At 38.6% G+C, this 10,721-nt stretch overlaps 1 protein-coding gene across 1 annotated transcript; it reads left to right on the top strand.

The window, feature by feature from the left end:
- Positions 1-6,191: 6,191 nt before the first annotated feature.
- Positions 6,192-10,437, top strand: NANP (N-acetylneuraminic acid phosphatase). The gene is made up of 2 exons (XM_067293273.1): positions 6,192-6,286; positions 6,503-10,437. The coding sequence occupies exons 1-2, from the start codon at positions 6,197-6,199 to the stop codon at positions 7,196-7,198; spliced, it is 786 nt and encodes a 261-aa protein (XP_067149374.1). The 5' UTR covers positions 6,192-6,196; the 3' UTR covers positions 7,199-10,437.
- The last annotated feature ends 284 nt before the right edge of the window (positions 10,438-10,721 follow it).

The raw sequence follows: 10,721 nt of genomic DNA, 5'->3' as shown, positions 1-10,721 counted from the left end.
ACAGCAAGATTTCCTTCCAGTAGCAACCAGACAGCTACAGAGGTGAGAAAGAAAACAACAGAATGCTTTAGGTCTCATCCTTAGAATGAGTAAATAGCTTGGGCACCTTCCTGCACCTAGGGAGCAGTCCTACCCTTCCATAGCACAGATGCAGCCAGAAAGGAACCCATTCAGCTACTGGTGGGGATGCAGAGAAAATACGAAACTTTCAGAAATCTTAGATAAGAACTGAGAGTCATCTGGCAGATTAAGAAAGCATAATTATCTTGCACAAAAAAAGGACAAACAATATACTATTCACATAATTCTCAAGTTAGTACGACCATATGTATGGACAGAATAGGCTTTCTTTAAAAATGTTCATGACATTCTTCATTGTGGAAACCCACTTAGAATAATTTCCTATATGGATTCTCATTTAAAGATACCAAAAATGGCATTCTTATCATTTTTAGAATTTGCAATCTACCTGTTATTTTAACTTGGCTTCTAGTTAGTAAACAGTCTTCAAATTTTCCATCCATTTCCTGGCTCTGAGCTTCTGTGAAACATTTATAGTCTCCAACAATCATACAGAAAGAACAATGAAAAAGTAGTATGTATGTTTGAAAGTGTAAGATTGCACATAGATAATGCATGCTGAAATGCTGATAGAAAGGCTGTTATGAGTGGCCTTATTGCCTTATTTCATAACCACAGGGTTCAAACAAATTCAGCATGGCAAATACTGTTTGAAGTTAAAAGACCTTGCAGGGAATTTTACAAGTATACATGCAAGCATCTTTTATGATTATGCCATTTTCCTGCACAACTACTTTGAAGTGAACACCAGTTGATGACATAAAAAATTATCATTATCCATGGTTTAAATGCTTCAATTCTGTATCTGGAAGCTTCCAGTAAAAATAGGTATCTTATCAAAGCTTTTACGACATATTTCTTTTGCAATTATGACTTCTTTGACCAACTGGGAAACTGTTTTGAAACCACAGAGACTGCTTTTATATAAATGTACCTTTTCTGAAATGAACAGAGCAAACTTACCCCATGTTTCATGGGATCCACTGCCTACTAACTGGAACACAGGGTTCTCTAAAACAGGCTGCATCTTTCTAAGCAGAGAAAATCCCAGAAATTCAGCTATTTTTAATCACTCTCCTTGATAAATTCTGAAAAATAGTAATTAAGTAAAATTAGCATGTCTAACACTTCTCACATTTGATCAAAAGAAAGAAATACATTTTACTACAAGCCAACTAGAGCACAGAATTAAAGAAAAACATTAAATTCTGTCACAGTAAGGTGGTTATTTTAAATGCCATTTGGAACTCTCTTCCATTCCTGAAATGGAAATACATGAAGTGAGTGCATTTTATCTTTTATAGTTTGTTATTCTAACAGATAACATTTATCTGGAATCATAAATCATTATCATTCTTATTATTTAAGACATTGATCCTGCTAACACATGCATATTCTACTTCTATGCATGTTAACCATCACACTGGCTATGCCTATTCTAGTAAACTGACAGGAAAAATTTGCCAGCTTTCAAAATGGGAGGCCTGGCCACCCCCCGTTCAATCACATTCTCCTTACCTCCAGCAAAGGATGTGTTCAAAATTCCTTTTGGGAATGGCACTGACCCATTCCGGAAATTATTTGGGGAACAAAAATCACATCAAGAGCTCAAACACTAACAGCAGAGATGATCACATTCTATGTCTGGGAAGATTCTCTAGTGCTGCTTAATTTACTAGTTTAGACATAGCTACTGTGGCCAATGTGCCTAAAGCTAATTTCACAAAATTAGTTTCACAGAGTCTATCAGTAATGAATATCAACAATTACACAGCACATTTGCTTCAACAAAGAAGAAATTAAAAGGGCTGCTACATTATCCAAGACCTCTTCCACTTTTCAAATATTAAAAAAAAAAAGTGAAATTTCCTAAAACAAAATTAATCTGTTCAAGAAGACACAAGAAAATACACTGAGGAGGACAATTCTCTATCAGAATTGAATTTTTGTGGTAGGTACTCCGATGCTACAGCATCCCACTTTTCTTTTCTGTGTTCTTCCAATAATTAAAAAAATCATAATATTTAATATACAGTTCCCATGCATTTCCAGGATCAGGACTTAACACGTTTAAGAGGCACATCAAAATATAACTCAGCCTTCACAGCTACTATAACCCCTTTGCTACTGAGTTTGTGGATTTCTCCCAATTGAGATTCCAAGGTAATTGTGATTGTCTTCCAGCAAACAGCCTTTCTTGCTTTCTCCTTACCTCTTCCCATTCACAGATCCTAGATCTGCAAATAGGGAATGCCCATTCTAATCCTTTCTTCCTCCAATAGTAACAGTCAAGGCTTCCCAGATAATCACTACTCTTCCTTTGACTGCAGCTTCTTATCCCAACTCTTGCTGATCAGCTATTCATCTACAACTCAGTTTGTAGCTTTTTCGGTCCAGTAATTCCCAAACTCTGTTGTAAAGTAAGATGATTTGATATTGATCTGATAAGTATGTAGCAATTTCTTATTTTATGTTGAAATTCACTTGTTATTTTTCTTCAAATGTGATGATTGTTATAATCTCTATTTAATTAGGGAATCAAGCATATCCATATGTTTGTGCATGATTAGACAAGTTCTCTGTTTTGATTTCAGTTTAGCTGCCTCTCAATTGTTTCTTTATTGTATGTATTCACACAATGATATAACATTTTGCCTTTTTTTAAAATTTACAACTATTATTCAATCTGAAATAATTGCTTTTGAGACTATTTTACAAATGAATACACTAAAGAATATAAATTGTCTTGATTACACATCTCTGATTTTACTTTTCAACCTTTAATTCCAAGGTCAGGAAAAATGTTGATTTTTGCCAAATTTGAACATTGAATCCAGTTTGTAATTACCTTTTCTGTATTCATTTTGTGCTTAAATTTACTGCTATGTTTCAGCTGATTCCAAGGGACCATCTGGAAAAGACAAACCTATGATTTAATCAGCTTCCGCTTTACTAATTTTTTCTTTAAAAGAAGGAAATTTAGCTTTTTGCTTAAAAGTTACACAATTATAGTATATGAAACTCAAATAGCAAAGTAAAAGCAGTAAGAAATACAGGCTAGAGAGGAATTAATATCTCTTCATCCAAAAGTCAAATTATTTTCAACTTGCACTTGCTTTCGTCAATATTTTACGATCTATTTTCAGAGAAAAAAAAACTAATAAAGAAATAACTTCACAGACTTCCCAAATGAAATATATAGTCTATATATGAGTTGTTTTGTCCTTACATAAGCACTGAAATAACAAACATTAAAGTAAAAAAAAAAAAAAAGAAAATAAATGTTATTATCTAATCAGTGCTGACCTGAAGTTTTACTGGTACTCCAAATCCAAGCATCCTCATAGGTTCTACTGCTGGTTTCTCTTTACAGTTTAGATGTGAAGCCATCAAGTCACTTAAATTCTGCCAAATCCAGTTAGTGCCTGTTACATAGCAAAGTTTAAATAGTTTAGTTTACATGGTTTAAAGGATTCAAGTATACATTTTAGACTCATAACCTATTAAATATACCTTGCTGAAGATCCTGTGATAAGATTCCTTGCTCCAAAAAAGATCTGAGTAGGGCAAAAGTATAAATAACCATTATATTTTGGTACATTTTATCTAGTATTAAATATGTAATAACTTTTAAAATTTTCTTGCCACTAAAGTATCCACAAAGTTATTACCATCCTTATTTTCATTCAAATCTGTTACTCAAAACATAAACCTTTTTCATAATTCAATGTCAAAAAACACACCTGAGTTTCCTTGAATTGAAAGTTCAAAACCTTCAACACAAGTCCCACAAAATTTCATAAAACACATACCAGCCATAGGACTCTCATCTCTCTCACTTACATATGGAATAACAGATTTCTTGATGGCATCTTCTTGTACCTTTAACCCAGTAGTAAATTTAAGAGGAGATTCCACTAAATCAGAAGGAAAATCAAAACACGGAGTCTAGAATTTAGCAGCCATTTCTGTGGGAATGCCTATCTGGACAAACTCAATCAGGTACAACTAAACCCACCTAATTTCAGATTCCTAGAAAGGAGGGCTTTCAAAAGGAAGAGGTAGAATTTTATTGGGTAAAATGAGGCTACTGAGTGCTACTTGGTTTGCAATTTATCTTTAAATAATAGCAATGAAATGTAGCTAGAGGTTTCAATCACATATATTTAGGAGGCTTTTTCTTGACAAGAATAAAAAAATCTGGGTGGAAAGTAAATTAATGTAGCCTGGAGCTACAATGTTTCAGTGCTACACATTCACCTTGGGTAAAAAAATCCCATTACAGAACAACACTTATTCTTAAGGTTTTGTGTCTTAAACTCTATTAAAATCTCCCGTTTCCTTAACTACAGAATCCTTAGCCATGTCTTGAAGGTGCTGTCTGCTTCTTCTCAGAATCTTTCTCCTTAAATACTGTCTTGTCTAGCTTCATTTGCCATACAGCAAGCTCTGTGGCATAAATTTATTGGTCCTATGTATTGTGTAACTCAATGTCTTTTGTCCACCAAAGGGATTGCTGACAAAGGTGCAGTTTTCAAAATTGCAAGTGGCTTGTAGTGAACTTCTGGTATCTCTGGTAACATGTAAAGTTTCCTCCAGTGCTGTGAGTTACATTTAACTTTAATGTTAATGTCTAACTGGTATTAGCAATACTAACAGATATCAATCAACAAAACTTGCTGGCTGAAGAGAGAAAGAGATACTGTACTTATCCAAACATTTTATCCAAGAAAGATAGGCACATTCCTTGACCAATCAAGCCTGCCCTTAAACTTCACTTTGTGTAAAATGATTATTCTGAAACAGTAGTCGGTGTGTACAACTGTAAAACTTGTGCTTTCATCCCCTTTTGGATTCCTGTTGTTCTAGAAAATATTAAGCTTTAGAATTTCAAATATTCTAATATTATACCAGTTCCCCAAATACCGAAGTATTTATACTGAAATCATTGGCTTTGACTTTATCACAAACAAATCATTTTGATGCTGTGGAATGGATTATGGCTTTCTTTGCTTGTAGGTGGCTCTAAAAGGACATGCTCCAGAGAAAGCAACTGTAGAACCGTGAAAGACTGTGCCTGACATGGAATTGAATGTAGTCCTTTCCCATATATGTTTCCTCCTTGTATGTAGTTTTCACAAACATCTGTTCAAAAAACACTCTAGAATACAAACCTAAGGATTTTGGCATCTTTGGGAGCCACACAATAAAAAGACCTTACTGATAACATTTTATGAGATGGATAATAGACTTCACCTGTGATAATAGCCATGGTCATTACAGTACACAAATAATGCTGTGTAGCACAAAAACAGTATATAGAACTGAGTTGTCACTTTTGCTAAAGGCAATAGGACTGTTAAAGAGGAGAGGGCAGAAAACTAGTGGTGGTCACTTTGCAACCCTTCTTAAAGTTATTACATATTTAATACTAGATAAAGGAAAAACCATTTCTTAATAAATTTATCTTCTGGCAGCATTACAACAAAAAATCAAATTCCAGTTCATGGTTACCTCATCCAAAACCCATTCCTTAAAATAACGCAAAGGAGTGCCACCACCAGTAGCCAGTTTCATTTCCTTCTACCACTACTTTCCCAAAGGTCCTGTTCTCACTCTTCTTTCCCTCTCCTCCCAGACACGTCTCTCCTCCCCGATTCAACAGTTTCTAGCACTGCCGCCTCTCCCTCCCAAGTGAGGGAAGGCGAGTGTCGCACCTCAGGGAGAACACCATGACTGCGGGGCTTCCCCAAGACGTCGCAGGCACACTAGCCCTCATCTCCAGTTTAGCAAAAACCTGGAAGAGCCTTTTAAGGGAGACGCACGAGGGAGACGGACGCCCGCAGGTGGCACAGGGCGGCGGTGCAGCGCCTGCCCTGGAGCTGAGGCGTGCCGCTCCCCCTCCCGCTCCCCGTAACAACCGTTAACCGGCGCCAACAGCCGCGCCGCGCGCTGCCTCACCGCCGTGGCGTGGCGTGGCGTGGCGGCGCGCTGCTGGGCGGGGCGGGGGCGGAGCTGGCCGCTGCCGCGCTGAGCGCTGGCCCGGGCGCTCTCGCGGGACTTGGGAGCGCCCTCGCCGGCGCGGCCGTTGGAGCGGGGCGGGGCGGGCGGCGCCATGGGGCCGCAGGGCGTCAAGGCCGTCTTCTTCGACTTGGACAACACGCTGGTCGACACAGCGGCGGCGGGCCGGCGCGCCATCGAGGAGGTACTGCGCTTGTCCCCCTCCTCCCCGGGCCGCAGCCGCAGGGCCGCGGCTACCCGTCCCCCTCCGCGGCCCCGGGGCGGCGACGGGGCCCGCTCGGCGCCCGTCCCTCCCCGGCGGGCGCGGCGCTGCCGGTCCGCCTCCGGCACGTAGCCGTTAACGGCTGCGGCGCCGGGCTCCGCGTGCGGCGCTCTCACGGGTTTCTCGTGTTCGTTGAAGGTGGTTAACGCCCTGCAGTCAAAGCACCGCTGTGGCGAGGACGAAGCCCGTGTCATTTGCGATAAGGTCCAGGCGAAACTGCTCGAGGAGTGTCACGATCCCGCTAAAACGTGCATCACGGACCTGAGAATTTCGCACTGGGAGGAGGCTATACAGGAGACGGTGGGGGGGGAGGCGAACCGCAGCCTGGCGGCCGAGTGCTATTTCCTGTGGAAGACGACCCGCCTGCAGCATCTCACCCTGGCTGAGGACACGCGCGGCATGCTCACGGCGCTGCGCAAGGTGGTCCGCTTGCTGCTCTTGACTAACGGCGACAAGCAGACCCAGAGAGAGAAGATCGAAGCATGTGCCTGCCAGCCATACTTTGATGCTATTGTTGTGGGAGGAGAACAGAAAGAGGAGAAACCGGCACCATCTATATTTTATTACTGTTGCCATCTTCTGGGGGTTCAGCCTGCGGAGTGTATTATGGTTGGCGACTCTCTAGACACAGATATTCAAGGAGGCCTGAATGCAGGCTTGAAAGCAACTGTCTGGTTAAACAAAACAATGACGACCCCCTCAGATACCTCCCCAGTGCCTCACTATGTTATTTCTTCTGTTCTCGATCTTCCAGCACTTTTACAGAAGATGGACCACAAAATTGATACTAACTCAGAAACTGACCATAGGGTTAGTAGTAATGAAGTACATTGACAGTTCCAGCATACAGTCTGACAAATGCAAAGCTGCTAGGTGACTCTCACTCTTATTAAAAATCTGACCTTGGGATTTTAAACTCATGTCCAGTATGTTTTCTCAAACAGCAGATGGATGAATAAGAGCACAGTTGACAATGAAGCTGGATAGAAACAAGGAATTAGATTAATTTAAATGATGCAAGTGCAGTTAATTTAAAATAACTGTCTGTGTCCACAAATTATTTTGACAGACTCTGTTTAAAGCATATCTGTCTCTGACTTGAGTTGCCATGCTCTTGTTCTTATACTGGAAAAGTTGAATGTTGTGGTCTTTCATGTGTTTTAACTTGTAAGTTTAGCTAAAAATTCAGTTCAAAGTTTGGTTGCAGTGTATAAAAGAGCAGAAGGTGAGAGAGAGTGTGGTACAATCTAGTAAATCTTCAAAATTGAATCTGCAGTTTATCTCAAGAATTGAAGAATTTTGCTATTTATAAAAAGTATCAGAGTTTATTGTGTATCAGACCATTAGAAAATGCTTGGTTTTGATCTTTTTTTCAAGTTTAAATTCGTATTTAGAATTTTTCTCTGACTTTGCAGTGGCTTTTCTTCTATGGAATTGGTACTTCTTGTCAAAAATACTTAAATGTACATAAAAATTTGCATCTCTAGAGGGGATCATTTATCAGAGGGACCTAATGGATAAGGTTTTGTTCTGTATTGTCTTGGTGCCTATGCAGATATGCAGTACACTTGTTACTCAGATTATGATTGTTGTTGCAATTGGTATGCCAGGGGTATTTTCAGTGGTCTTCTTGCTGTACTGTCAAACTCTTAAAAAGGTAAAACATTTTGTTCGGACCGGTTTCGTTGATGAATTTTGATCAGACTTTTTGGAGAAATTGCTCTCAATCTTGCTCAGGTATATTATCTTTCAGATCCAATTGCAGAATCAGCAGAATCAGTGCTTTTTTGACTGTTTTCATGGTACCGCTGTACAGTCCCTCCTTACTTCAGGTTCTACATGTATTTCATATGATTGACTCTGGAGAAAATATGAGCTAGCTGTTGGTAAACAGCTTTTATGACTGTCTTCCAGGAACTTGGAAAATGATGTAATATGTATTACAGTGCTGTACACAACTTCATAATGTGTATGTACAGTTTCCACTAGATAAAGGAGATGACTCTCTAAAACACTGTAACATTTCTCTTTCCCAAATTATCTTTATGATTTAATTTTGCTGGATATCATATTCTTACTACATAATGCATATGAAAACTTTGGGAAAGTGCTCACATATTGAATGGAGAAGTAGAAAGCCTGCCTTTTTCAAAACTTATTTGCTATATATAAATTGGGCTGAGTATCTAACATTATGTGAGCAATCATACATTTTATATTTTAGAATAATGCTACAAATGTTGTGAAAGTGGGGATATTGAGGAGCTGGCAGAAGTGGCACACGCAGGCAATAATAAAAGATGAGCAAAAAGTATAAAAAACAGCAGGAAGAGAGTATGTAGAAGGAATCCTCTTTATAAAAGAAAGATAGATTGCTTATCTTGAATTGAATTTAAATTGATGCATTAAGTAAGTCTCCATGTGGAGTGACAGATTCAGTTTAGGGGAGGCTGTTTTTGATTTGGATTAAATTGTTTGGCAGAAAGTGTAGGTTGCATCAAAGTAAGTTGATTCTGCACTGAAGAAAGTTGAAATACTCCTTGAGGTTTGAACACCTTTCATCAAATTGTCCTTTAAAAAGGGTAAACCAGTCCAGGTTCTTTGTGTTAGATAACCAAGACTTTTGAGACATTAATGACATCAGTGAAGAGAAGAGAGGCAGGCTCCACTTGTACCTATGAGGAAATGGGCATGTGCTAAAAATGATCCAGTTACAGCGGTAGATAGCAAGTCGCCACATGTAACATGAGTCAGTGTGACTGACTGGACGCACCCTTCTTCCTGAAGTAAGAGGTCTAAGATAAGATTTTATTTTGCATTGGAACATGAGCATTGCATTGAGCATGAAAACAGTCACTGTGGTTTAGTTGATGAGCAAAGCAATTGAATACAGAGAGAAGCATTGTTACTAACATGCCTTATTACCAAGGGCTGAGAGAAAAATAATGAAGAACATTGAGCCTGTTAAGGAATATTATGTAAAAAGACAACAAAATGTATCCAAAATATTAGATGGATCCCAAAACATAATTTAGTTGAAGTTGTTTTAAGCATGCTGTCGGATACAAAAAACAACTTCAAATACAACAGCATCCCAAAATAGTCACAGCATAGCTCTGCATTGTTTGCACAGCATCAGGGTAATAGAACTTAGGTATGAATGAAATTTCTGAATACACCTGTGATTAAAAATGACAAATAGTAATAATTTACAATTCTATCTAGGGGCTTTAAGGATGTACACCCAGTTGCCTTTTCTTTGTTGTATGTATAGGTTGAGGTTTATAGTCTCATGCCATTTCATCATCCTGAAGTAGGATGCTGAGCTTACATATTGTATGAAAGGTCTCTTGTTTTAGAAGAGACTATTCTTTGTTTTACACATGGCCAGCCTTTTTCTTAAATCTAGGAATGAAACATGAAAAAAACACTATAACCGAATGCTCAGGTGATAGTGTGGTCTGTAGAAGCCACACTCAAGGGTGTCCTCCTCCGCCCCCCCCCCCCCCATGTTGGGTACTGTACCAGGCTATGTGTGACTACCTGTTCAACATAGGCCAATGTTGTTATGATGCTGCTATAAAACAAGAAAAAACAATGGAAGGGATTTTTCCATCCGGGATGTTCTTAGAACCACTTATTCAGTAAACTGGATTAAGTATCTGGAATATCTCCAAATTCTCGAGCTGGTTTTCTTGGATGGAGCTCTTACTCCTACTGGGAAAGCTTGCTGAAAATTAATTATATTTATGGAAATGGAAAAATAAATATAACCATGGGATCATTTTCACACCAGAAGTGGAAATAGATCAATGAAACTGTGTGTATTCAGTTGAGTTCTGGTTTTGCTTAGTAAATATGCTGTAGGAGGTAGGTTGTCTAGTTTAAATTATACTGCCAAAACACACTAAAAAAAAGAAAAAGAAATTCCACCTGTACTTTTAAACACCTATTTTCAGATAAATATTATCTCCTGAGGTTAATCTTCAGTAACTTTGACTGTAGTGAAATGATCTGAAACAATAGTTTAATATCAACTGTATTTTAATTCTTGATTTAAAATAACCCATGTACTAGTCTAATAAAAATATTTTGTTTATAAAAATTTCTTTTAACACTGTATTATTACTGTGGATAAATATGCTTGTGGCCAGGCTTACAGCAAAGGACAAGGATTCTAGTTGTTCTTTAAATGGCATAGAATTAGGCTTTAAAAATCTGTGACCTGCATATTTTGTGTGTTGAATGTGTGTAATTTCCATAATTTCAGACAGAAGCTGAAACATAACTATGTATTTATAAAACTTTTTGGCCAGATTGTATGAACCAAATGGAATTCCTAACTGCAGTTCATTGC

The sequence above is a fragment of the Apteryx mantelli genome, chromosome 3, assembly GCF_036417845.1.
Source record: "Apteryx mantelli isolate bAptMan1 chromosome 3, bAptMan1.hap1, whole genome shotgun sequence".
Taxonomy (NCBI): domain Eukaryota; kingdom Metazoa; phylum Chordata; class Aves; order Apterygiformes; family Apterygidae; genus Apteryx; species Apteryx mantelli.
The sequence above is the reverse complement of the archived record's forward strand: the minus strand, read 5'-3'. Positions and strand labels throughout refer to the sequence as shown.